The sequence below is a fragment of the Tribolium madens genome, unplaced genomic scaffold (assembly GCF_015345945.1).
Source record: "Tribolium madens isolate multiple individuals breed KSU strain unplaced genomic scaffold, Tmad_KSU_1.1 Scaffold_1;HRSCAF=32;Tcas5.2_LG8, whole genome shotgun sequence".
Classification (NCBI taxonomy): domain Eukaryota; kingdom Metazoa; phylum Arthropoda; class Insecta; order Coleoptera; family Tenebrionidae; genus Tribolium; species Tribolium madens.
In genome coordinates, this window is record NW_025400984.1 from 5,411,556 (window position 1) to 5,438,277 (window position 26,722).

General features: G+C 37.1%; 8 protein-coding genes across 9 annotated transcripts in view; 6 read left to right on the forward strand and 2 right to left on the reverse strand.

The window, feature by feature from the left end:
• The first annotated feature begins 90 nt into the window (after nt 1-90).
• LOC123004390 (DNA polymerase alpha subunit B) lies at nt 91-1,993 on the forward strand. The gene has a single exon (XM_044397639.1). The coding sequence runs from the start codon at nt 172-174 to the stop codon at nt 1,780-1,782; it is 1,611 nt and encodes a 536-aa protein (XP_044253574.1). The 5' UTR covers nt 91-171; the 3' UTR covers nt 1,783-1,993.
• Nucleotides 1,784-5,845, forward strand: LOC123004387 (vacuolar protein sorting-associated protein 11 homolog). Of its 2 annotated transcripts, XM_044397635.1 has the most exons (7): nt 1,784-1,938; nt 1,995-2,063; nt 2,110-2,283; nt 2,340-2,536; nt 2,588-2,756; nt 2,804-2,893; nt 2,945-5,845. In XM_044397635.1, exons 1-7 carry the CDS (start codon nt 1,924-1,926, stop codon nt 5,330-5,332), a joined length of 3,102 nt encoding a protein of 1,033 aa, XP_044253570.1. In that variant the 5' UTR covers nt 1,784-1,923; the 3' UTR covers nt 5,333-5,845. The 2 variants fall into 2 exon arrangements, with proteins under 2 accessions (XP_044253570.1, XP_044253571.1); XM_044397636.1 differs by lacking the exons at nt 1,784-1,938; nt 1,995-2,063 and having other exon boundaries at nt 2,163-2,283; nt 2,344-2,536.
• LOC123004391 (28S ribosomal protein S21, mitochondrial) lies at nt 5,370-5,951 on the reverse strand. The gene is made up of 2 exons (XM_044397640.1): nt 5,594-5,951; nt 5,370-5,550 (listed from the first exon to the last, which is right to left on the reverse strand). Exons 1-2 carry the CDS (start codon nt 5,738-5,740, stop codon nt 5,434-5,436), a joined length of 264 nt encoding a protein of 87 aa, XP_044253575.1. The 5' UTR covers nt 5,741-5,951; the 3' UTR covers nt 5,370-5,433.
• A 308-nt stretch (nt 5,952-6,259) lies between these two features.
• Nucleotides 6,260-9,940, forward strand: LOC123004388 (ubiquitin carboxyl-terminal hydrolase 45). Its single transcript, XM_044397637.1, has 4 exons — nt 6,260-7,031; nt 7,095-8,278; nt 8,328-8,529; nt 8,915-9,940. Exons 1-4 carry the CDS (start codon nt 6,552-6,554, stop codon nt 9,593-9,595), a joined length of 2,547 nt encoding a protein of 848 aa, XP_044253572.1. The 5' UTR covers nt 6,260-6,551; the 3' UTR covers nt 9,596-9,940.
• Nucleotides 9,941-10,000: 60 nt separating this feature from the next.
• On the forward strand, nt 10,001-16,907 carry LOC123004389 (macoilin). Its single transcript, XM_044397638.1, has 6 exons — nt 10,001-10,228; nt 10,623-11,072; nt 12,900-13,482; nt 15,283-15,522; nt 15,578-15,884; nt 15,947-16,907. The coding sequence occupies exons 1-6, from the start codon at nt 10,149-10,151 to the stop codon at nt 16,162-16,164; spliced, it is 1,878 nt and encodes a 625-aa protein (XP_044253573.1). The 5' UTR covers nt 10,001-10,148; the 3' UTR covers nt 16,165-16,907.
• Nucleotides 16,908-17,247: 340 nt separating this feature from the next.
• On the forward strand, nt 17,248-20,255 carry LOC123004258 (activating signal cointegrator 1 complex subunit 2). The gene is made up of 10 exons (XM_044397431.1): nt 17,248-17,389; nt 17,436-17,510; nt 17,561-17,632; nt 17,684-18,013; nt 18,060-18,260; nt 18,311-18,522; nt 18,571-18,756; nt 18,805-18,951; nt 19,002-19,532; nt 19,582-20,255. Exons 1-10 carry the CDS (start codon nt 17,300-17,302, stop codon nt 20,036-20,038), a joined length of 2,301 nt encoding a protein of 766 aa, XP_044253366.1. The 5' UTR covers nt 17,248-17,299; the 3' UTR covers nt 20,039-20,255.
• LOC123004257 (HEAT repeat-containing protein 6) lies at nt 20,188-23,772 on the reverse strand. The gene is made up of 10 exons (XM_044397430.1): nt 23,591-23,772; nt 23,305-23,541; nt 22,811-23,257; nt 22,515-22,763; nt 22,280-22,467; nt 21,228-22,232; nt 20,944-21,178; nt 20,792-20,869; nt 20,524-20,739; nt 20,188-20,472 (listed from the first exon to the last, which is right to left on the reverse strand). Exons 1-10 carry the CDS (start codon nt 23,750-23,752, stop codon nt 20,221-20,223), a joined length of 3,069 nt encoding a protein of 1,022 aa, XP_044253365.1. The 5' UTR covers nt 23,753-23,772; the 3' UTR covers nt 20,188-20,220.
• Nucleotides 23,773-23,972: 200 nt separating this feature from the next.
• The window catches only part of LOC123004261 (G protein-coupled receptor kinase 1), a 50,995-nt gene continuing 48,245 nt past the window's right edge, over nt 23,973-26,722 (forward strand). Inside the window, exon 1 of the mRNA XM_044397434.1 lies at nt 23,973-24,418. Within this exon, the coding sequence (XP_044253369.1) occupies nt 24,306-24,418 (113 nt within the window). The 5' untranslated portion in view covers nt 23,973-24,305. The remainder of the gene's footprint in view (nt 24,419-26,722) is intronic.

Below are 26,722 nucleotides of genomic sequence, written 5' to 3' on the forward strand. Positions count from 1 at the left end.
ACATTTCTAATAAAAAATACACAATATACAACCAGCAACGCACTAACAGTAACTCTAATTAGTAATGTTGGCACACTTGGTATACTTTCCCGCTATTTTTAATGTCAAAACTTTTTTCTGTCGTGGTATTTAAATGAATTTTCTGAAATTTTGTGCCAAAAATCAACCACGATGTCTCTCGTCGAGGAACTGACGAGTCAATTTGAAGCCGTCAACGTGACCGTGCCTTCCCAAGTCCTCGAAAAGTGTGAAGAACTGTGCACAACCTATAAAATCGACTCTGAAGACTTTATAGATTTGTGGCTGGCATACACTGCTTCAAATCTAAATGGGGCCCCTCCAACTCTCGATGCCTTGGACCGTCTAGAACGAAAAGAGCTGAAAAACCAAAAACGACCAATCAGTGCTCCAAAGTCACAACCGGTTGAAGATTCCGCCCCCGCACCTCAAGAAGAAGCGCAAGAGGAGAGTATTGTTGTTGAAAAAAGCGAAACGAACGTACCCGGTCAGGAGTTTTTAAAAAGGAACAATGCTTGCTCAGTCAAGCTCCAATTTGGGAATTGTGATGGAAACTTTAAAGACAGATGCAAAGGCAAATTGGTGATTAGAGTGCAGCATGAGGAAATTGCCAAGTGTAAGTACATGACTGAGTCGCATTTGGAGAAAAAGAGGGCTCTCTCTGAAATGTCGCGGTTTGTTATCGTGGATATACTCAAGCACCATAATTTGGAGTTAACTTATGATAAACTCAACATATATTGTCCTGAAATGACCGTTTGCGGAAGAATCTACACAGACACTGAGGATGAAGAAGATCCTGAGTCAATTGAACTTGAGGGACACCCAGATATTTACGAAGGCCGAACAATCAAACTCAATTTTCTTAAATTAGACAAAATGAGTTTATTTAATGGCCAAACTGTTGTAATTTATGGTCATAGCATGATAAAAAATTTCATGGTTGACAAACTTTTCACAGGAATTTTTTTACCTAAGCCCGAAATTCCGATTACGTTAAATGAAACTTTACAAATGATGGTAGCTTCAGGACCTTTTACACTGTCGGATAATCTATTATATGAACCTTTAGACAGTTTGCTTAAGCACGTCATACGATTTAAACCAAATTTGTTGATTTTGATGGGCCCCTTTGTGGACAAGAACCACTCTCTTCTCATGGCCCTTACGGAATCTTTTGATTCATTTTTTGAAAATATTGTTGCCGGCATTATGGAGCGACTCAAAGGCACAGAAGTACACGTAGTCCTTGTGCCTTCCCATAAAGATATTCAAAATCACGTTATTTTTCCTAGTCTTCCATTCAGATTACGTAGACGGTATGAAAATCTTCATTTAGTACCAAATCCGTTCTTTCTGGACATCGGCGGCGTAATAATCGGAGGATCAACAGCTGACATTTTGTTTCATTTAAGCAAAGCTGAGCGTTCTAAAGGCACTCATAATGTCCCAAGAGTAGACCGTTTAATATCCCATCTTTTCAATCAGAAGTGTTTCTACCCCTTATATCCGCCAGATGACGACATCAGGGTTGATCACGACTTGGTTGAACGATACGCCATGATTGAAACAGCCCCTGATATTATGATTCTACCCTCAAATCTCAAACATTTCGTCAAAGTTTGTGAAGACTCTGTTGTAATTAATCCAGAAAATTTGTCTAAGGGAAATGGTGCTGGGACTTTTGCTAGGGTGGAAGTAAGGGCTAAAGGGGCACAAAGGCCTCTTACTGGAAGAGTGTCGTGTCAGATTTATGTTGTGTAGTTTTCATTTTTGGAAATTTAAATTTAAGCCTAGGGACTTTTAAGTTTTTGTTTTGATCGTTCTGTCAAATGAGGAGTTTGACAGTTGTCAAAGCTACAAAAATGATGAATTTTGTTAAATAAGAGCGAAAAACATTATAAAATGGCTTTTTTAGAGGTAAATTATTATTTTTGTAACATTTATACAACAATAAAATCTCGTTGATATTTCAGTGGCGCAAATTTCATTTCTTTGACCTGAAAAAAGACGTCGATGAGGGGAAAATAGCCGAACTTTTCAAAGTAATTAATTATTACAATAAAAGCAGATATTTATAATTAGTTTTAGGAATCAAAAGTCACAGTAACATGTAGTGGTAACAATCACATTGTTTTGGGCGACTCAAATGGCCAAATTTTCCTATTATCTCGCTCTTGGCACGTTAGAATTTTCCGGGCTTATGAACTGACAGTAGAACTCGCTCACCAATTGAGAAACTCGCCTCTTTTAGTCACAATTGGGGTGAGCAACTTTATTTCTCATTAGCCAAAATTGTGACTTTTCTATTTTAATTCAAGCAAGATGAAACTGGAATTAATCCCTTGATTAAAGTCTGGGACACGAGCAGATTTGATAAAAATGGAATCCCGTTTTGTTGTCGAATTTCGCGAACAATTCCTGGAAACCGCCCCGTGCATGCATCATGTCTCTGTGTGCACGAGGGGGGCCAGTTAATGGCAGTTGGGTTTGTTGATGGCTCTTTAGTCTTGTATAGGTACAAAATTATTTCATTTATCTATAACTGAATAACGTAAAAATTATTTAGGGGTGATATAACACGTGACCGGAGCTCTAAACAAAAACTCCTACGTGACGCAAGCTCTACAGTAACAGGCCTTGCATTTAAAACGACTTCAACCAACATTTTTCTATTCCTGGCTACTGATAGCTCTGTTATGGTTTATAACATTACTCATAAAGACAAAGAAGTGAAGGTAAAACAATCTGAGTTGTGAAATGATAAAATAATAGTTGATTTTAGTTTCATTTGGATAACATTGGCTGTGCGAAAAAATGCAGCGTTTTGGCTGAATCGATGATTGAAAGTCATTTCATGGTGGGCCGAAATGATGTAAAGTCTTGTTAAAAACAATGGTTTATCACTCAAGTCACTTAATTTTAGGCCATTTATTGTTACACAGCTGACGGCCGAGGCCCTTGCTATGCCGTTGACGGCGAAAAAATCATGTTAGAATGGTTTCGGAGTTACCTCGTCATTATTTCAAAAGCAACCCGACCAAACCTCGCTCTAACAAACGACAATCAAAGTACCACTAATCAAGGCGACCTGATTACAGTTCTAGATATTCACAACAAATTTATTGTTTTTTCGGCAACTGTTTCGTCAATTCAGTCCGTTTTAAACGAATGGGGGGCTTTTTATATCCTCGATAACGACAATAGACTCTACCATCTAGACGAGAAAGATTTGCAATCGAAATTGTCTCTTCTATTCAAGAAAAATTTATACGACGTTGCAATCCGTATCGCAAAGTCGCAACAGTACGATTCCGACGGCCTTGTCAATATTTTCCGGCAATACGGCGACCATTTATGCGACAAGGGTGATTACGTTGGGGCTATTGAACAGTACATAAAAACGATTGGGAAATTAGAACCGAGTTATGTCATTCGGAAATTTCTCGACTCGCAACACATCGAGAAATTAACAATGTATTTGGAAGCGTTACACAAGCAAGGACAGGCGACTGAAGACCATACAACTCTCCTTTTAAATTGTTACACAAAGTTGAACAACACTGTAGGTCAGTCTAACAGTTTGAAAGAGTTTATTTTGATGAAAGAGGGAGATTTGAATTATGACGTCGACATTGCGATTAAGGTGTGCCGGCAAGGGAGTCCCGCTGAGGCTTTAATGTTGGCCAAAAAACACGAAAAACACGACTGGTACATTAAACTACAAATAGAGGATCACCAAAGATACGTCGACGTATTAGACTACATTTCGAATCTCAGTTTCGAAAACGCCGAATTTTACATGAAGAAATACGGCAATATTTTGATTCAAAACGCTCCTTATGAGAGCACCCAATTTTTGAAACGATTATGTACCAATTACAATTCGCACAATTCCTTGGATAATTCACTAGTTGGTAGTTTTGAGATGTCGCAAAAGTCTGACCCAGAGGACTATATTCATTTGTTTTTAAATAATTCAGAACGTTTGGTTGAATTTTTGGAGTATTTGATCGGGGAGGGTTGTATTTTAAGCACCCCTGTGTATAATACGTTACTGGAGCATTATTTACACGTTTGGGACAACTTGGAGAACCTCTCCGATCGCAATAAATACGCACAGAAAACACTAAAATTGTTGCAAAACCCGGATATTAAATATGATAAAAGTCAGGCTTTGGTCGTGTGTCACATGCATTCGTTCAGTGAAGGCATCTTGTATTTGTACGAGGAGCAAAAGTTGTATCAGCAAATTTTGAGACATCACATTTCCAAAAATGACTCGAGTTCAATTCTGGCTTGTTGTCGCAGATTCGGTCACCAAGAGCCAACTTTGTGGGTGCAAGCCTTATGGTCGTGTGTGCGAGACGCGAAAAATCCTCCTATTGATTTATTGAATGAAATTTTAACGGTTATTGCGAAAGAACGATTGCTTTCGCCCCAATTGGTGGTGGACGCTTTGGGTACCGGCAGTGCGGATATCACGCTCGGGCATATCCGGTCGTATTTAACAAATGAGTTGCAACAAGAACAAAAGAAAACGAAGGAGATTTCCGACTTGACTTACAACTACCGCAAGGATACGGAAAGGTTGAAGGAGCAGTTGGAAAAGTTGAAAAGTGGGACGATTGTGATCCAGGGGTCGCGGTGTGCCGCATGTCACCACCCGTTGGAATTGCCGACTATACATTTTCTGTGTCAGCACAGTTACCACCAGCACTGTTTTCAAAGTTTCTGCGAGGAGGAAAACGAGTGTCCTGCTTGCCAACCCGAGAATAAGAATTTGTTAGATTTATTGAAAGCTCGTGAGTATAACAAGGATCTGCACGAGACATTTCATTCCCAGTTGGAGAAGGCTCATGATGGGTTTTCGGTTGCGGCGGAGTATTTCGGTCGTGGTGTTTTTAATAAATATAAAGTCATCAGGGATGAGATACATGAGACTGTTGTTCCCGATAAAATCGAGAAGAGACTTGTTGTTGAGCCTGAGGTAAGGAATTACGGGTTGGGAGCCGAGGCCAGGTTGAGGCAAGTTGAGAAACAGGCCGGCCAGGTTTTAATTCCGACATCTGAAGGGAGGGTTCGATTGCAGGAGCATAGGTATAGTTCGTCCCTAGAGGCGAATATTAGTAACTACGTACCAAAGAGTTATGAAAGGAAGAGGGAGTATAGTGGGGATATTGCGGGCACGAATCCATTTGAGAATGATTACGATGAGAGCAAGAATCCGTTTGCAAGCGAGGATGATGATTATGATCAGAATAATCCGTTTAGGGACGATTGTGATAAGAATTCAAATCCGTTTTATAAATAGGTTAAGTGGTATGATTATTCTCAATGTAACTACTAAATATGTTAAATATTAATATATTGAAACTAATGAAAAAAGACTAATTACATAATATTTGACCTAAATTACGGATTGCCTGGGAAAGGGTCGGTCCTGTTTTTCCGCAAAACAAATTGAATTTTCCGGTCCATATCTTCGTTGTAAATAGCTTTGCACTTTTCAAAATTGATGCGTCTACGAAACTAAAGGGACTTAATCTTAGAAATGTAAATTTTGACCAATTACCTGGAAGGGTTTTTCAAAAAATCGCGTTCTTCTGTATTGTTCCAAAATTCCTTCACGACCTAATATTCTATTTAAAACACGACAGGCAGCTTCAACGTCGTTATTTTGGACGAAAACAGTCCGTGCTATGAAATAAGCGTGTCTCATCTTGCTTTTGTAAGTTATTTGACAAGTAAGGTTATGGAAATTTAACCTCAATTTTGTGAATCAGGGGAATTTTTACGAAACCCTTTTGCGATTCCAATTTATTAGACATAATTGAATTAAAAATAATGAAAATATTTTCGGAAATTTTTTGATGTAAATAAAATATACTTTTTTAAAATATAAATTCAAGTTTTGTTTTACTTAATTAGGAAATTGATTAGTTTTTTTTCTTAATTTTTCTAACAGTCACTAACTTTTTACTTAAAAAATGAATACATTTTATTTATAAATTCTATAAAAAATAATAATGTAAATGTGATTGGTGGTTTAGCTGTCACATGGCCTGTTTGCCTCACAATTGGTCAAAAATTGTGCGGGAAATTTAAATAATTTTACAGTGTGTATGGTGTTAGATTGACTATGAAATGATAAAATTATAGTCTTTTCAGATTATTGAGAAATTTATAATTGTTTCTTTTCCTTAAAAACGCTTGGTGGTACTTTCCGCCTGATTTTTCTAGAAACTTTTCAACTTGCATTTCTAGGGAGTTTGTCAATTGCACACCTGTCACAATTTGGTTATAAAAAAGTGTAATGTCAAGAAGTGTCATGTTGAAATAGTGTGGTGATTTTCCTCGATTTCTACAATTTTCAATGAACAATTAAGAAAAAACCGCTGATATCGCCACTCAAAATCACGGATTACCCAAGTCGTTTCTTAGGACTCATAAAAACCGCATTTTACGCACCACATTTTATGAAGGTTAAAGCGTGTTAATGTGATTAGAATAATAGAAGGGCATTTGTAACAATGATCAAAAAGAAGCATCAAGGAGACCCCACAGGGGGCGAATCGACTGAATCTTGCGATGAGAATGATAATATGACTGAATGTCGTCATGTTCGCCAGGCTGTAGATTTGCAAAAGGTCAAAAAGGCCCTAATTAGGACTGGACTGACGACCGAATGCGAACAGTGCAAAAAAATGCCTCAAGGAGTGTCTGAAATGGAAGCGGAATTCGAATTCGATAACTCGCTATGGCTGTGTTTGAGGTGTGGAAATCAGGCATGTGGCAGGAATAAAAATATGCATGCCTTGGAACATTTCAAGACACCGCATTCAGATTCACACGCTATTTGTGTCGATACAACCAATTGGAGTGTCTGGTGTTATGACTGTGATGAAGTTGTCAATGCTACTTGTAAGAAAAAATTGCTGGAAGCTGTTGAATACCTCCAAAAGTTAGCTGAGAATAAAAATAACGCTGTGCCCAAACCTGTAGAGCATCAAGTATGACTTGAAAAGGAAAATTTGTTGATTTTTACTAAAATACTTTTTTTCTTATTTATTTAGGTAATGGATTTAGTCCCAGTAACGTCTAGCATGAATTTTGGAAGCATGTTCAATTTCACCGCTTCAAACTTACCTCGACCTCGTGGCTTAATGAACCTAGGCAATACGTGTTTCTTTAATTCAGTAGTTCAATGTTTAGCTCAAACCCCTTATTTGTTAAATCTTTTACAAGAAACCTCAGAACCGGGTCAATATTTCCAATTACCGGGAGGCAAGTTAAATCCTCAAGATAACGATTCTCCAGTACTTGAACCCTTGACCGGTCAGTTGGAAAAGTGGCGTCCCCTTATGGCCACTTTAGCCGAAACTATAATGGAAGTGAATAATGGACGTAGCGAAGCGTACGTTCCGCGTTTGCTTCTATCAAAACTAACCACTCGCATGCCCCAATTCGGTGGTGGCGACCAACACGACTCGCACGAGCTCTTGCGGCACTTACTCGAAGCTGTCCGAGAGGAGGATTTGCGTCGCTACCAAGCCGTTATCCTGGCACGGTTAGGTTTTAACACGAAAACCGATCCAAGCACCGTCGAGGGTGAGAAAAAGAAAATTATCAAGTTTTACGGCCAACAAGCTTCCGAGTTATTGCTGCCAACCGAACAAGTTTTCCGAGGGGTGCTTGTTAGTACTCTACAGTGTCAGGAGTGCCAACATACGTCGCACCGCGATGAGTTTTTCCTAGATTTAAGTCTACCGATTACTGAGAAGCAGTTGCCACCGGTTTTGAGGCGGAAAGCAGAGGAAATTGAAGATAATAAACCGTCGAGGCATCAAATAAAGAAGGAGAAACGTGCAGAGAGGAAGAAAAATAAGAAACAAAAATCGCATAAAAATGTGAATGTTGTCATGGGGCCCAGTAATCAACCAACGGCCGGCGTTGATGTTAATATGGATAAGTCGGATAGTGAGTCGGATGCAGATGTGGAGGATAATGTCGAAGTGTCCGAGGAGGTGACCAAAGGAATGGAGTCGGGGTATAATTCAGATAAGGTCGACAATAGTAGCCCTGATTCAAATAATCGGGGTATTTCACCGGAAATGCGGATTGATGACAGTGGGGTTCCGAGCCCCGCTATAGGAATGCTGAGTGCCTCACACGGGACTCCAGAGAATAGTCCAGCCTCGAGTGAGACTAATATCGACATGGGCAGCCCTCTGGTCGACCATTGTAGTCCAGAAGAAGAGTAGGTTTTTGTTTAATTAAGTCACATCTGTAACTGTTCTTTTTTTTAGTGGTAATGAATATTTTGATAGGCCTGAGTCAAGACTAGCTTTCGTGAACAACAAAAATGTCGATTTGAAGACTGGGTTAAGTAAATTAAGTTTACTCAATGATGGTGATTCAAGTAAAGTCAGTTCATTCTGCAACGATAAGATGGAAGACGATGATAATTTCGAAGGTGCTTGTGGGGGCGAGGATCTTAAGGATGAGAAGGTTTGTATTAATCAAAAATAATGTCACGACATATGAAAATGTATGTATTGAAATGAGAATATTATAACAATTTTCTGAGGTGACTCAAAAGAACAAAGAAAATAGATTAATTATGCCTCACGTATTATTCATTGTACAAACTCAAGACTTTTTACTTTCTATTTTGGTTGTATTTATATTAAAATGTAGGTAGGTTGAGGCTAGGTTGGCAGTATTGAGTCAAGGTCATAACCTATACATATTTTCAAGTGCTCTATATCGGAAATGTAAATAGGTTATTGACTTCGCCATGGATTATTTATAAATGGAGATAGTGCTTGCGTAACTAATGATGGGATTTTTTAACGTTATTTGGACAACTGTATAGAATTATGAATTTTTTTAGATGGACGAAGACGACGAAGACGTGGACCTCTGGACAAACACGATATCTGCCCGTTACCAGTGCGAAGAAGGCGAATACTCGGTCCAATCCTGCCTCAACCAATTCACTGCTTGCGAATTAATGACCGGAAACAACAAAGTCAGCTGTGAACTGTGTACGAAACGTCATGGTGGCCCTGACAAGAAGACCGTCTACACCAACGCCACTAAACAGCTTCTTATTTACAACCCTCCTGCCGTTTTAATCCTTCACTTGAAACGTTTCCAAGTGTACCGATTTCGCTCCGCCAAAGTCCCCAAATTTGTCAAATTTCCCACACTTCTTGATCTCGCGCCTTTCTGTTCGAAACGGTCTCAAAATCTTCCAACTTTCGAAGCTGGTCAGACAAAAGTCTTGTACTCTTTGTACGGAGTCGTAGAGCATAGCGGGTCTATCCACGGTGGTCATTACGTGGCCTACGTGAAAGTACGACCGAAATTAGAGGAGAATAGTTATAGGTGGCAGTTTTTGCCGAAAAATCAGAAAAACGAGAAATCGCAAACGCCCAAAGGGGCTCAAGGAGATCCTGAAGTGCCCTCGGGGAAGTGGTATTATATTAGCGATTCACACGTTTCTGAAGCTAGCGAAGCGAGGGTTTTGAGTGCACAAGCTTATTTGCTGTTTTATGAGAGGATCTTGTAAGCTTTGGCCGTTCTATTTATTTTAGCTTCTTGATTAATTTATACATATATGCAAAATTGTTTTGGAATTTTTTTTTGGGTCATGGTGGAATTTATTGACAAATTTTATCAATTTAATCCCAAATAGTCGCTTGCGTAATATTATGAATGTGAGATTCTTAAAATGACAGTTTTTTTAAGATATCTTTTGTTACATTGTAATCTTTTTCCTGGGTTCATACTTATGTAATAATGTCTTTATGTAAACTGTAAAACATTTTTTGATTTGTGTATATTAGTGTAATTATTTTTTTAAGCGATTTTCTCCGATTGTATTCAGCAAATTCAATAAACAGTAAAGGATGAATTGTGTTTGAATTTAGCGCTTAAAGTTTGACGTTTGTGTTGCGTCATCTGGTGGCGGGATTGCAAAGCACGCAAGTTGACAACAAAAGACATTTTACCGCAAAAGCGAAGTTTTTGTGACAAATTCCATGAGACAGCCGAGTTTTTTGGCATTTTATCGCTGGGAGTGAGTCGACTAATTGTTTCGGAGCATTGGTTCGGTCTGAATTATGAAGAGACGAAATGCTGAAATCGGTAAGATGAGAAGACCCATGAAAAGGAACAAAATCACCGAAGGGATTTACGGAAGGTACGTTTCCGCGTTGGAATGTGACAATCCACGTGCAAAGCGCATTGAGCACATCACAGTCTAAGCCGATTTGTCCCATATGTGTTTCAAAATGGCTGGTTTTCCTAAACAAACCGACGATTTTGAATTTTCCGGACGGGAATTCCACCATTTGGCCGTCATAAACCGTTCGCCATATCATCGGCGCGGTTTTCCTAAATTTTCTCGATCCAATTTGAGCGAGCAAATCATCGAGATAGGTTAGGAGGCAGCTGTCAAAACATTTATTTTTATCATTTTAATCCCATAACGTAATTTCGGATTATGCACTTGTAAATATTGCACAAACCCAAATAAATTATCTCACCCACTAAGCCTTTTTGGTTGTCATTCACGAATTTCTCTTTTGTTGCAGTACTCTCCTGTACCTGAAGTTTCTGATTTTATGGGTATTGGTAATTCTGGCCGATTTCATCCTGGAGTTTAGATTTGAGTTCCTATGGCCGTTTTATTTGCTGCTGCGTTCGGTCTATGACTCCTTCAAATACCAAGGCCTGGCCTTTTCGATTTTTTTCGTGTGCATTGCGCTCACTTCGGACATGCTGTGCTTCTTCTTTATCCCGGTTCATTGGCTCTTCTTTGCCGCCAGTACGTATGTCTGGGTCCAGTACGTTTGGCACACAGACAAGGGCATATGTGCACCCACCATTATTCTATGGGTGCTTTTTGTGTATTTGGAGGCGGCAGTGCGGCTGCGAGACGTCAAACACATGCCGGGGCATCTGGACCTGTGCCGCCCCTTTGCCGCCCATTGCATCGGCTATCCCGTCGTCACTTTAGGGTTCGGGTTCAAATCCTACATAGGGTGAGTAAAAATAAGCCACATAAAACCATTATTTCAATAAAAAAATTTGATTTAACCCATAAAAATTGTAATTTATGGAACCTGTTTACATAAAAAATTCGGTCGTGAGTTTGCCATGAAATTGTTATTTTTTAAATATCAATTTTTTTCTGATACATGGTTGGTAAAGTACGTTTCCAGCGATTTAGACATTGATAATAAAAATGTGGCATTCTAGTTACACAATTTCACTTTTCTTTCGGATAAAAATCTACAGGAAAATTAATCTCAGTTAATGTAAAAACCTTATCAGAGTTGTTTATTAATTTTTTCTAAAACTGTCCTAATTTTAGATCAAGGGTATTCATTGATTATGTACTCAAAATAATTGATAATTGGTTTTGATCGATATTTACTTAATAACAATTTTGATTAATGCTTTAACAGAGATCAAGTTAATCAAATAAATTGATTCAACACTTACTTGTTAAATAGTTAATGTAAATTATGATTTTTTTTGGGAATATGTTTTATTTGTGAGAGCAGTATGGCACAAAACGTTAGAATAATTTAAATTTACTTTGGATGTTTTTATGTTCAAAAAATTGTAAATAGCTGTTTATGCCTATAATTGCACTGTTGCATTAATTATTGCATGAATGCTTAATGCATGAGATGTCACAGGTGTTGCATATAAGATTTTTTCCAACACTGGCAAAAAATATGAACGTGTTTCTGTAATTTTTATTTGTTTATCAAGTTCAGAATAACTGTACGAATTGATTTTTTTCACAAATAGCCAGCCTGCCAGAGGGAGTGTAGCAGGTGGCGGAAATGCTGGTTGTCTTATTGATGTTACTTCATTCTTTGGAATAATATTAAATTAAAATGTTACTTACTACTTCCGGTTTGTCCTAAGTGGCCTTGATAAGTATCACCTGGCTTTTATTACCCAACTGTTTCAAAAGTCATGAAATTAAAATAACTAGGACAAAAACATTATTTTTCGAGGAAATTCGTTTGCAGACAACATGCTGCATAACTATGCAGATATTTCTCTCTAGGGGCGAGTAACATAATCGGTAATTGTTTTTTATTACATTAGATTAATTGAAAGTAATTTTAACTATTTTGCATAAAATATCTTAAATTTTGTACAAATAAAACAAAGAAAAGAGTGTTATTAAATTACAAATAAACTTGGTTTGCTCAATTTCAAATTTAAATTTAAACTTTTCCGCCATTCCTAGTTGCGCATGTCTTATAATAGACAAGTTTTATTGGCTGTTTGTAAATAAGAATTGAAATTTCGGCTGTATTCGTGTTTACGATTAGTGTAGCAGATGCTTGTAGAGTAGAGTAGCGTCTTTTCTTTGTATTGTATCATTTTTTAATTGTCATTTTACAATTAAATCCAAATGTCTCTTATGGTATTGCGTCTTTTAAATGTCTCTTTTTGTGTTATTTTTGCCCTTTTGTGTTGTGTACAAACATTTATTAACTTCGTTACGGGTCCTCTGGCTGAGAAAATACGAAGGTAATAAGTTTTGTTATTGTTCGAATTTTTGCTTTATATGGCCAACTGTGGAACCAAATCACATTGGCATCTACAGGGTGGTGCGGAAATGTCGCTTATAATATTGTAACGACATGCTCTATAGTTTGATATCGACAGTTTTTTCAACGGTTGTTGGTAGCAACCAAACGGGCCCAAGATGGCGTCCCCAAAAATAGTTTTAATTACTCAAACCATTTTATTTAGTTTGTCAGAGCTTTTGCATTTTTAAAAATTTTATTATTTTAAAAAGCAAAGAAATATGGCTTATGGTTGTTATTTGTGTTGTTTAGGTATAGGATGAGGCAGCGCAAGCAGCGCGACGTAGCGAAAGAGAATGAATTTTACATGCAGCTGATGCAACAGGCGTTGCCCATGGACGCCATAACGCCGCCGCCTGCTGTACAGCCGCCCCCGGAGCCAGTCTCCACAGCCATCGTACCTGCCCCCGTACAAAACGCCAAAGTACATAATAATAAGTTGCACGAGAAAAACGGCCACATCCCGAATGGGACGATAGCCAACGGCGTACACGCGACCAAATCACATCATAGAAAGTCTGTTGATAAATGTAAAGAACACGACGAACACAACAGACATTCGGATAAGCACATAGATAGACAAAGACAAGTTAATCATTCGCACAGTAATGGAACGGCGGTTGGTGCCGGCGCCGAAGAACTCACTTCTACTACGGCAACGATGACCGCTACCATTCAAGAACACGAAACGAGACCGACGAGAAGAAGAGAAAAGAAAGAACAGGATAAGGAGAGGGAAGCAGCTGAGTATCTGCAAAAGCTCGAGGCCGACGCTAAAAGGCTGCGGGCGGACCTACAAAGTAGCAGAGCCAGTGAGCAAGAACTCAGGCTGCAGGTAAATAACACAAGTGTTAATTGGAAGCATAAGGCATGCTGTAATTTATTTTTATTGTTACATAAGGAGCCAAGGCTGAACTATTTACATTTTATTTGTTTCACTTTTGCTGTTTATTCAATAATTGACAAGTTGTGGACTAAAAAAATATTCAATTTCTTATACCGATTGACTGTAAATGATTGTGATTTTTTACCTTTTTTTTCATGTGGTGTCTCATGAAATTTTAATTTGGCAACTTTGACTTTCAATTTCAAATGTCAAACTTTTATAGGCAATTGTCATTCATTTGCGACGGGCGATTGCTGATCTAGCCGTCACCATAAACATTTTGATATAAATAAATTAGAAGTATTACCAATAATTCAGTGTTGCCAATAGATCTTTTTGTCACTAACATTAATAGTAAATTTTCTAAGTGACAAGTTTACAAATTTTCAGTTTTTTTTATAATTTTAATTACAGAAATATAAAAAGTTTTCTTTAGAAGACCAAGACTAAGTTGCCCCAAAACGCCTTCAACTGTGTTTATTAAATAATTATTTCTTTATTATACCTGCATCATAATCCTAAATTAAAACACGCTGCAGCGTGCGTAATTTGGGATTTATAGCACGCTGAAATTTTAAAGTTGTCTAGGTAACAAGAAATAGTAAAATGTCTGGACCAATTACAACGTGAATAATTTTATTGTGTAAATTCACATTTTTTCAATGCTCATAAAAGATCGTAAATGGGCAGGTATAATAAAAAATAGCGTATAACACTCGTTTATAAGCGCCTTTAAAACACTTATGACGTTAAAAGCACTCCGGTAACGCGTCGTGCTCTTAAACCCGTCGTGTGTGTTTTAAAGGCTTGCTTATAAACTAGTATTATAATAAACTATTTTATAGTTTCTTAACATTGACATCAAAAATGAAAAAGGGAACAGCTATTCTCGCTATATTTTTATTTCTTATTTTTTTTTTGAGAAATTAAAAACAATAATACTAATCAATTATAATTTGAGCGTTATCCCTAATTTTGGCCACAAAAACAGTTCCAGGTCTAATTTTTGTAAATCAAATAAAGGGATTTGACAAACTTGAGTTATCGAGGATTTTTAAGGGAAAAGTACGTTTAATTCCAACAAAAAGAGGTCCTCTTGATAAAAAATAGTCTTTTTAGAGGTTTCTAACGAATTTGGACATCGAAAACCAAAAAAGGTCTCTAATTTTGGCCCAGAATTGTATTTTTATTGGCAAGTCCCCATTTTTATGCAGTTACTAATGAATTTTAAAATTAAAAATTTGTTTTTTTAAATTTTGCTTTAAAAATGTTTACAACTCTTATTTTTGTTAATCAAGGTAAATTTTGAAAAGCCTGTCCTCAAATTTTCATATTTTTTCTTAACAGGACTTTTTCTGGACTTGAGAAAATGTAATTTTAACAAAAAAAATCACAAAAGTGGTTCATTTGCTTTCTGTTGATTCAAAATAGTTTTTTTCAAGTTTCCAAAAATGAAAAAATGGTCTCTAATTTTGGCTTCAATCTTTACCTTTATTGACAAAACCAAGGCTTATTGTTTTTGTTTATTAATTTTTTTTCTGAAAAAATGTCATCTAAATTAATAAAACAGAAATTTTGAAATTAAGAAGGGTCTCATGGTTCGATCACTACGTTTTTTTGTGAATAAATAGATACAGTTGTATTTACTGTACTCTCATTTTATAAATGTTTTCAAAAGTTTAGTTTCTAAGAACACCGTTCCACAAATGTTTCATAAATTATTAAATTTATTGTTTTGTGTTGTGATAGGTTGCCGCTCTCACCACAAGTGAGAAAGTAATTAAGGGCGAACTGACAGCGATGCAACGCGAGATCGAAGACATGCAGCAGCGGTATCAAAGTGTTGCAAGTTCACGCGCTTCCGATAAACAGACGATCAGCAACTTGGAACGTCGAGTGGCTGAAGAAAGGCGAGCGAGATGCAGTCTAGAATCGCAATTAAATCAAGAGCGTAAGAATAGAAAACAAGAGGAGGCCCGAGCGGCTCAAGTAAGACAGTTTTCCGGCGTCGAAACGATTTTTTTAATGAAGAATGTTGGATTAGGTGGTGGCGCAGTCGTCGCGAGGCGAATGTACGGAGGCGTGTCGAGCACGTCGTAGGGAATTAGAGGCGGAATTGAGCGAATGTCGGACAACGAAGCATTGGGCCGAAGAACGGTATGCCGCGCTGGAACGCGAAAATGCCGCCCTAGTCGACCAGCTCCGTGACATGGACATACTCATGACAGCCCTTTCGGCGATGCAAGAGAAAAATGCCCATTTAGAAAATTCTTTATCGGCTGAGACGCGCATCAAGCTCGACCTGTTCAGCGCCTTGGGCGAGGCGAAACGCCAACTCGAAATCAGAGAAAGTAAGTTGCTACAAGTTGAAATTTTGTGGTGGTGGTGGTGGTACTAGTGTCGTTTGTTTCAGGCTCTAACAGAACGCAAGAGCGCGAGATCGAAGAGTTGAAGAGCAAAATCGCGCAAGTGTTGGCTGTGATGCCGAACGACAGTTTCGGCGGTCCGACGGTGCCGACGAGCAACATGTCGAGAGTTCGTTTGGCTGAAAGTCCGCCCGGTTCGACCCTCGATCCGAACGCCACGGCCTACACCCCTAAGAGTTCTCTTGTCGCTTCCACCGAAGCCTAGTTGACCTCTTAACGCTCCCCACCTGACTCCGTACTGAACCCGGTATCGACTGCTATTGTTTATTGTTGCGTTAAGTCGCGTATGTTTCGTAATAGTCTCGTTTAGTAGCTTATTTAATGTGATATAATTTATGAAACGGTACCTTGATCATGAGGCAAACCCCTCCTCTATTTTTTGTTTGTTTATATAATTTAAGCATAAAGGTACTGAGTTTTTCTGACAGTTGGGTCGCGATTGGCAGACTAATGATCTCTATTTTGTTGTTTTTTTCTTTGATTATCCGTTCTGTTGGAAATCAGGGGATTTGGATAGAATCACGTCCGTTTTTTTTTGTTGTTGAGTATTGCATTGAGAATAACATACTAACACAAGAATAGAAGTTTTTTTTTATTTTGAAAGTGCCGTTTAACAGCTATCTGGGATTTTTGTTTTACGTGTTTAATAAAAGGTGATAATTTTTGGAAACGTCAAAAATGTACTTAATATATTTTTTTAATTGTTTTTAGTTGAGACATGATTTGTTTTCTTTTTACTGCAAATACAGTAATATTCTTTTTTAAAGGTTTTTCTTTATTTGGTTCCTTTAATTTTGTAGCTTTTGAGGCGAACAACTATGTCGGGGATTCCCTAAGACGATCTGTTATTTATTTGCCATATTTATTTTTTCTTTTGTATACTGGTAGTATTTATTTTTTTTACTGTTGCAAACTTTTATTTCATAAATAAACACTATTACAGCTTTTCCTGTTTCTTTGACATTTTTTTGATTTAACATTTTTCTACATAGAATTAAGAATCCTTGCCGTTCGTTCTATTCTTTTTACTAAATTTTCACGGTATAATAGATAGGCAGTACATGTTACGAAGTTTTGTCAACTCATAAAGTTGGTATGATGGTCTTTCTGCTCTATGTGTTTTGAAAAATGACAATTCGAGAAAAAATTAACCACAAAATAAATATTGGCCCACAAGCCGTTATGCAAATTTTGTTTTTATCAAACACCCTTTATATCCTGAACCTAGTGAATTTTGTACCAGCAGTTGGTATTCAAGTTGGCAATAATTGATATTCTTAGTGAAAAAAATCCGGTAGTTTTTTCAGTCAAGCGAGTAATTTTTCGTAAAATTATGCAACATGGAAGAACTATCAGAAATAATTAAAAACTTGGATTTAGAAGATGTGGTAAATGAAAATGTGGGATATGAATATATAAATGTTTTCAAAGTACGTAAGTTTTGTCAGGAAATTCGTGCTTAACCTCATTTTTTAGAACCCGAACAAATTGCCAATAAATCATATTCATTTAGAAAAAGTTGTGGTAGAATTACGTAAAGAAGCCCCTTTAGTAAGTGCCAAATGTAATTTTATTTTCGTATTGATAATTCGTAATTTTAGGAGTCAATTAAACCAAATGACGACATTGAAAAACAATGTTTTGAGCGTAAAACACAAGTAATACCTGCACTTGTGAGTTGCACATCATACATTTTAATTTTAAAATAAATCTGTTTTTTCTAGAGCAAATGTTGGTTGCCTGAATCACAACAATACTACAAATATCAACCATACAATTTTACTTTGTCCAAAAAAGAAAACTCTTCATATTTGATAAGTAATCGTCTGTTTTTACAAACGCTGCATTATTTGTTAAGTTGTAACTACCACCAATTTTGGTGCTTAGTTTTGTATGAACCCAAAGTGGCAGTTTGCCTTCATAGTTTCCTACTGAATCCAATTTTACCTCATCAGATAAAAAATTTAGATGATGAGACGTGTACAGTCTATTTAGCAGTATTTTCACAATTCCGGCGCGTTTATCAAAGACTAACAACGTTTCAAGAGACTGAGGTTTGTCTCACTTACATAAAAGCTTTTCTCAATAAGTGCATTTCAGAGTGAATATATGCCAGACGGTGTAGGTCTTCAGTTTTTATTAGAAAATAAATTACTTAATCTTCCTATAGTAATTACGTTGTTTCTTTTTTATCATGAAACTAACCAAGACTTCGTTAATGATTTAGTTTCTTTGTATTTTAATGGAACGTCCGTTTTTCGTGATAAAGAGATTGAAGAAATGCTAGATCAAGTTATATTGGTGATTATACAACTGTTTAAAAAATGATTTATTCAAATTAGTGATTGTAGACTTTAGAAATGATTGGAGGTCACGTTTGTGGCTTTGAACCTGATGCTGTGATAATTCCTATAGCTGTTGAAGAAAAACCTCCAGTATTTAATCTTGCCTGGGTATTTTCAGTTGTAGATTATTTATTAAACACAATTTCGTCATTACGTATGTTGCTGAAATTTTATAAACCGGCGATAAATGTGGCATTATCAAAAGGAATTCCTTACAGGTAACAAAAATTAATTTGTTGTCAAAAAAATGTGTACGTATCTTATAGATTATCGTACACTTATGAAAAAGTTTTCTACCAATTATACGATTTTTTGGACGGAAGGAAAGAATTAGAACAAAACAGGCAATTATCTGGAATTATATTTGAAGAAATTGCTTTAGGAAGGTCGGAATTTATTGACGTTTATTACGCTTTTACCACATATTGTTTAGATAAAACTTTAGAGTTTAGGTAGTGTAATCGATCACTGATAAAACGAGTATTGAAATGTTTTTCTAGTGGCGACCCTGTACATCAGGAAGAATACGTTGAGATTTATCTGAAATTATTAACTACAGCCCTTGAGGATGAATATTTTATCTGTGATTATCACGAACGCTACGACGTGGGAATCCAAAATGAAATGTTTAGTAGTTGTACTGAGATGTGAGTTATTTATAATCATTCGATTGTTTTATTGAATGTAAAATTGATAGTGACCAAACACGGACTGATTATATTCTGAATTGTATAACTTGTTTGAGACGACATAACAGGCTTTGGAAAACTCTAAGGTGTGAAGTAAAAACGCTCCAAAAGGCCATACAAAAATACGCATCAAATAGGAAAGTTAAGTCGGAAATTGTGCAAGAAAATGGGTTGGGGACACAACCAGGGCCCTCAAATCATGTGGAGGAGACGTTCGTTCCCCCCAGTGAAGAAGAAATTGAAAATTGTATCAGAATGGTGATTGATATGTTTCCCCATTTGGGAGATGGATTCATCTTGCAGTGTTTGGAAGCATACAATTATAACACAAGTGATTTAATTGGTGCAATTCTTGAGCAAAATCTACCGCCTCATTTAGTCGACATTCCATTTGACCAAATCCGGATTCCTCCGGAACCGAAACCGGAAGAACCAATCCTGGCTTACAAAGGCCGGAAGCCGGACTATGACGACGCTTTGAAACTACTAAACGACAAGAGAGACATCAAAGAAATCAAAACGTTTATTTTGGACGGAATGTTAGTTACTTATTTATGATATTATTTTGTCTTATTGTTGATGTTTCAGACAATACACCAACGAATTCGATGTTTATGATGACGAATACGATGATAGGGCTGATGAGGCTACAGTTCCAGTTCCCGACCACGGTTCTGAAGACATTTTGAAGTTTAACCCTAACTATGAAGATGTCGTCAGCGATACGAGCTATTCGGAGGATGAATACGACGACGAGGGCAAACCGGTGGGGGCTTCAGATCGCCCCCACAACAAGGCTAACTTTTGCGAAGACCCTGCTGTAATCAGAGCGAGAAGAGAAGCTCGATATAGAAGTCAAGGCAAAGGCCAAACTTCACGCCCCAAAGCAAAAACCGATGTGGTGGGTAAACAGAAAGGTCAAGGACAAGAGAAGAACGTTCTACAAAATAGACATAAGAAAAGTGTGAATAAGTCGAGCAGAGCGAATCATAACAGAAAAAGTGGGGCCCAGTGGAAAAGAAACAAAGGCATGGTGCCTTCGTAAGTGTTGGTTATTTGTTCTTTTTGTTTAATTTTTGGTATGGTTTAGAAATGTTGTGCTTTTATTTCAAATATTTAAAATTTTTTGAATAAAAATGGTTCAATTTACAAAGTGTGTCAGTAACTTTGTCAGGAGAGAACAGAGACAGCGCAATAAGACAATAATATATTTCTGTAAAAATTATCTTAAAAATCTTGTATTAAAATATTGTTTAGACTGTCGAGTATATTTTTTTGTTCCGTATTAAGTTCAGCATTGCTTTTTAAGTTGGTGACGTATGTTTGTGCATCATATAACACAGTGGATTTTTCAGGTAATAATTTTTCCCAAACTCTCTTCATTTGAATTTTTAAATAACCTGAATTAACACTATCTTTAATATATGTTAAATCTTCTTTTGTTAGTAGCGTCATCAAATGACCTAATGTTAAACAGATCTAAAAAACGATTAATTACAAAAAATCATGAAAATAAATTCGAAAAAATACTTGTTCCACTAAATTGTCGCGGTGTTTATATTCATTAAAATCTGCAACGTTTTCCGACGTTTCCAAACCTTTCATAAGTGAAATCCAAACGGGTTGGTAGAACTGTCCATAAAACTCTCTTTTGTGGGGCGACGAGAGTGCCAGTGCTGCATTAATCCGTACTTTAAAATTACGGAAATTCACAACCAAGTCAGACAATGAATGGAAAATCTTTTCCTGTGATGTAAAAATTAGAAAAAAAAAAATAATAAATAAGTTGCTTATTTACCTGCCAGTTGTTTTCTAACGAGAAAATAGATGAATTTTTCATTGCGTTTCCGATGGCGTAACATGAATTCCATCGTACCTTAAAAATTAACGCAAGTTTTACAAGGTGAGTAAAAAATTTCAATATGTTGGGAAGTTTTTATAAATGAATACCTTCATATTTGACCCTGAGGTGCAATTTTTCACGAGAATGTCTATTCCCTCTTGCACAGCATCCCTAAATTGCCCTTCCTCAATCAAATTTTCATCAATTAATTGTAAAAGATTCCCCAAGGCTCGCACCGTATTCATTTTAATTTTATCCCCATCATTTGATGCTTTAATCGTCTCTTTCAACAATTTCAGAATCAAATTTTTCGGAAATTCTTCCATGAGATGCGCCGATGTCCTACAATCTCAGTTAATAAAAATCAATCAGTGCTACCACCACCACTCACTTGTTTAAAACTAAAGCATCGCTCAGATTTCCCAACGCCCACGAACACTTTACCCTAACCGCGAAATTCTCATCCCCCAACACACTGTATATCCGTTCCGCGGTATCCACCACAAACCCCGAATCCTCTCTCAAACTCGGATAAAGGACAGAAATTGCCAAAGCCCTGACCGCAGCCCCCTTTACAGTGTTTTCCTCATCGCGACTACTGGCAAAGAGGAGAGTCACACATAAAATTTGCTTGTCGCGGGGGAGTTGCTCGAAAGTCTCCGCCCCTATACTGCCCAAACAATCGCAACCTATAGCCCGCAAAACTGGCTGTTCGCATTGAAAAAGTGCCGTGAGTGACCCTTTGAGTAGAGTTTGCCAGAAAAGGAGATATTCCTCAGGTAGAATCATTGCAGAACAACGATTCATTGCTTGGCCAATGAAATCAACAGCGCGACCTGCATGCAACTGCACATCTGTGTACTTGCTAGCCAATGACAAGTCGAGTGCTCTAGTCACGTGGTTTAAATACGGCGCAACTAAATCCTCAAAATAGTTGCGACTTATAATTGAGATGATTTGAAGCGATTCGAGTTTGACAGGAGTGGGGACACTATTCTGGTCAGTATCCACTCCCAAATTGACAAGACATCGGTGGAGGAGCCACGGAGTGTCCGAATCAGAACATTCAGAATTTTTCGTACTCTTGAGGAAAGCTTCTCTGCATTCGGGAATTATCGGTTCTGAGGCTAACACACATCCTAGTACTATCAAAGCCGCCACTTGCACTGTTGAGTCTTTGTGATAAATGAAAGGTTTGACGTTTCTTATCACTTTTGTGATTAAACCGGGGGCTAGTCGATGATAAGGTGTCGCTTGGACCAGAGCCGCAAAACATTTCAAAACCATTGTTAACACAGGAATTGAATGTGCGCTTAATGCCAGACTTAGACATTTATGCAATTCCTTGATTGTGAGTCCTAGGACGACGGAGAATGGTGTAAAGGCGAGATTTTCGCTACAAAATTTGGTTTAGTCCTAATTGAGTAAGATTGGTTTGAGTACCCTTTTTCCGCTTGTGCTAAGTAAACTTTGGACAACGAAAGTAGGACTAGTAGAGCGTTCAAAGCCCCCATGCTCCCCCTATTGGACGTTTCTTTAAGTATGCAAGTCATTAAATTATGTTTAGATGAAAGCGGATTTTCAGGGATAAAACTTGACCAGTATGAGAAAATCACAGTCTTGTGAGTTAGCTAAATAAATAATTTTGAAAATTTCATTTCCTGAATCAATGACTAACCTTAATACTATGCAAAAATAAACCAAGAGCGGCCTGACGTACCCTCCCATTCATCACATTTAGTTTTGCGAGATTTCCACCCTCTGTGTCCGAAAAATCGGAATCGCTTGTTTTGACACCATTACCGAAATTGGCCATTGTTTCGTCAGTAACAGCAGGAGTGTAACCCCCGGTGTCATCTTCCCACTTTTCTGATTTTCGTGTTTTCATAATAGTGGGTTGTGTTTTCGGCTTTCTTTGCTTAGTCATCTAAAATAAATGTTTAAGTTATTAATTACATGTAATGACTTATTTACCTTTCCTCCCTTTCCTCTCGCCTCATTTGTACTACTCTCAGGGATACTTAAAGGCGAAGGTAACAATTTTTGAGGCTTCACAAATTCTATCCCTGCGATTCCAAGTAACATGTAGGATTTTACAACCCCCAGGATTATCCCCAAGTTATCAGAGAGTAAATTAGGTTTTATCCTGATAATATTTTGCAAACCTCTCAAACATACAATGTAAATTTTCTTACTTATCAGTTTATCTAAATTGAAATTATTTGTGACCGTGTGTTTTAAGAAAATTTCAAAACTAATTTGGAACTCATATTTAAACTCGTCCTCCGTCAAGATTTTAGTATCTTCGGGAGGTATTGTGCAAGCTTCCAGGCACTGTAAGGCAAAAAAAGCCAATTCTGGTTTTTGTTGATTGTTTGCTAAGCTTATTAGAGTATTGTTTTTCACAATTTCAGTAATTAACTAAAATAATAGTTTAAGCCACGTTTCATAACTAGTCTAAGGCTAACTTCATGTCCGGTATTTGCACGCAATAAGGCATCTAACGCAACAAGGAGATCTGCAATCCAATCTTGATCTTTTAAAGCTTGCAAGCACCACACAACTGCCACGGTAAGAGTACGCCCGTCTATAACCACCTTTTGGCGTGTAATTAAATTTGTAATTAACTGGCAACATTTCAGGACGAGTTCCTCGTCTTCAGGGGGTATTAACGAACAACACTGATTGACCAAAAGGACAGCTTTCTGAAAATTGTCAAGTTAGAAAGTGAGGTTAGGGCAGAGTAAATCTTACAGTCGGGCTTGTTACGATTGGATATTTGTAATTGAAAGAATTTAGTTCGTCTAGAATTGCGTTTATAACACTGCGGTCGTTTTTGGAGCGTCCGTATGATAATTGAGTGATTTTTGATGACAGACTGTTAAAAAGTTCTCGGCTGTCACTTGTGGCAGCCATGTTTAGTAAAATGTCAATTTGGCCAAGGCGCCAACGTTACAGTTTTATTCGTGACATTAAATTAATTTTTATTTGATTAAATGAGAGGCAAACATGTATTTGTTTGTTAGTTGGTTGAGGGGGGAATGCCGAATGCAGATTGTGTAAGGATTTCATGTTAGTTTGTACAAGTTTGTTTGTTTTGTTTTGTGTGGTTTGGTTGGTGCCCTTGTCCACAGCTGTTCGACACTTTTGACATTTGACCAGCTGTTTGCATTTCGCGTCGCCGCATTCGTTTTAGGAAAGGCCTGTCCCGTCCAATCAGTCGCTGTTTGAGTTTCGGCGGTCGCGATCGGGGTACTTCAGTTCCCTTCTTGATGATCCAGGGACGGAACTTTGAGATTGATCACTCGACGGCGCATTCCTCCTCAGTTTCTTCTTTCGAAATTATTATGTAATTCAATGAGGGCCGTTATGTAAGGTCGAGTGCGGGGCGCGTGCGGTAGGTGTTTGGTGAGCTGTGCACAGTGTACCGAAATATGTTTATTTGAGCGAGTGTGGTGCAAACTGCAAAATGGCGGACTTAGAGGCAGTGCTGGCCGATGTCAGCTATCTCATGGCCATGGAAAAGAGCAAGTGCACACCAGCTGCGAGGGCCAGCAAGAAGATCGTGCTGCCCGACCCCAGGTGAGTCACTAAGGTCGTTCACCCCCCGGATGTCAACCTGGGGGACGCCTCCGGCCGGCATCGATCTACCGGATTTTGGGGCCCTCGCATGAATCACAGACAAAAAGCAAACCCCGACGCGATTTCCTGTTACGGAGACATTGGATTGGGGCTATAACTAATTGGAAAATTTCTAGAAATTTTATTATACAAATCGGTTCTATTTGCTGATATCTTTTGTGGCAAACGCGAAGGAAACGCTACCACAATAAACGTATTGTACCTATTTTAGTAGTGCAGCCAGACAATGGCATGTCCGACAAAACACGCACAATCTCGAGGATGTGTTCCCATTTTTGCAAAATTTTAATAAACGAAACTTGTCCACTTCGTAAGAGTTTTCATTGCTTTTTTCTTTTATCAATAATCATAAGTAAGATAACTGCATACTTGTTTTCAGTTCTAATCTTTTTAATTTTTTCTAAATAATAATTATTATTATCTGTTCAAAACAATATTTATTGTTCTATAGAATGTCCCCTGATTGAGTTTACAAGAGGAAAAAAAAATAGCTTTGATACGTTAAAACCTCGACCAAAACTTCAAAGGAATAACAATTTTTGCTTAACCTTAAACGAGCAAATCTTTAATTAAATCTTCATTACTTTGACTTAATAGAAAGAAAAATTAATTTTTTGCTTGATTTTGGACTTGCAATAATTTTTCTCTGCTTTTTAAACCTCATCACATTGGCGGTTTTATTTTTTGAACAATGATGTCACTGACAATTAATTAATTGAGTAATGATTGTTCTTGTTAATAATGACTTTGTTTTTTTTTTATCTTAAAGCTTTTTCTTTGTTATTTATTATCATTTTTTCATTTTTGTTATTTCTCTTTGATAAACTTATTCGTCCCGCCAATGTGACGGGATTTAAGAATCAGGGAATAGTAGTCTGCTTTTTCTTTAAATGGAAATTAGCAAGTCAAAATTTTGGTGAAAAAATTGGTATATTATAGCAAGCTTGTCTCAACAAATTTTGTTTGCTCTTTGTTTTTATCCCTAGAAATTTTGTTAAAAAATTGTGGTTATGTTTTCAAATTGAGATGTCAAAATTTTGTCTTTTACGAATTTTGTGTGCTTATTAGCTCTTTGAAATCACTATAATTGAATACCTGAGAACATACATCATTACCTAAGGTCTAAAGACAGAATTCAGTGCTAATAATTTTGATAGAAACACATCGCAAGTAAGTACAATGTTGTGGACAAAAATGAGGTTCTTGCTACAAAAACTTTGAAGAAAAAGGATGTATATACAGAAAAGAGTTATAGCAAAGATACAAGTAATATTATGATGATTGGCAATAAGTTTTGTGTAATTTATTGAAATGAGTTCAAAGTTGATGCGTTTTATAAATTCTTCTTCAGCTTTAGTTTCAAAATTGTTACTTTTTTAACTCGTTCCTCAAAAACGATGCACAAGACACTAATTTAATTGAGTTCTTCCCAAGGTTCTTTCTCATTCATGCTTATTTTGTATTTTTTTCAATTTTTTGCTAAAAATTTCAATTGTTTAGCAAACCTGCATTACAAATGGCTTCTTCATTTTAACGGTCCCTTTTTCTAACTTTCTGCTTGCGAACTATTTGTTTCCAAATTTCTAAAAACTGTTAGCGGAACCGAATTTGTTCCTTTTTTGGTGTTTCGTCTCTAAATTTCCTGAGTGTTTGGACATTTCCATTAAAAAAAAACATACTATATAAGCACAAATTTGAAATTCCGAAACGAGCTTCGTAGCGGCTAGTTGAGGAACAAATGAGTGCTTGAAAAACCTTCTGCAACAAGTGCTTTATACTATTTCTTCTATTTCTATCATTTTATAAATTAAAAGACGAAAATTAAAAAAAAATTCTAGAGAATTTTGCGACGATTGGCGACATTTATGTGGAATAATTTTAGGCGGCTGTGAAAAATAAAAATAATTCTTATTTTCACATTTGAAAATGTATAGTGAAGAAAGTCCGTCACAAAAATTAAATTAACGCCAACGACTTATTAAAGCACTCAAATGACGTCATTTGGTCGAGGACACACCGCAAGGTCGAGGACAGAATTTTTTACTTTAGGGCTGTATTTGTGTAAGTTAGTATGTAAACATATTAAAAGTTTCTATTGGACTATAGTGAGTGGGGCGCAGGGGGGCACCAAGAGAGTGCTTTTTTTCTTATATTCATAAAACGGTGCGTTAAAGCTTATAAAATTTTCTACAAGGTGATTTTTTCGGGTTTGTATCTCAAATAGCGAGATATTCGTCACCAAAT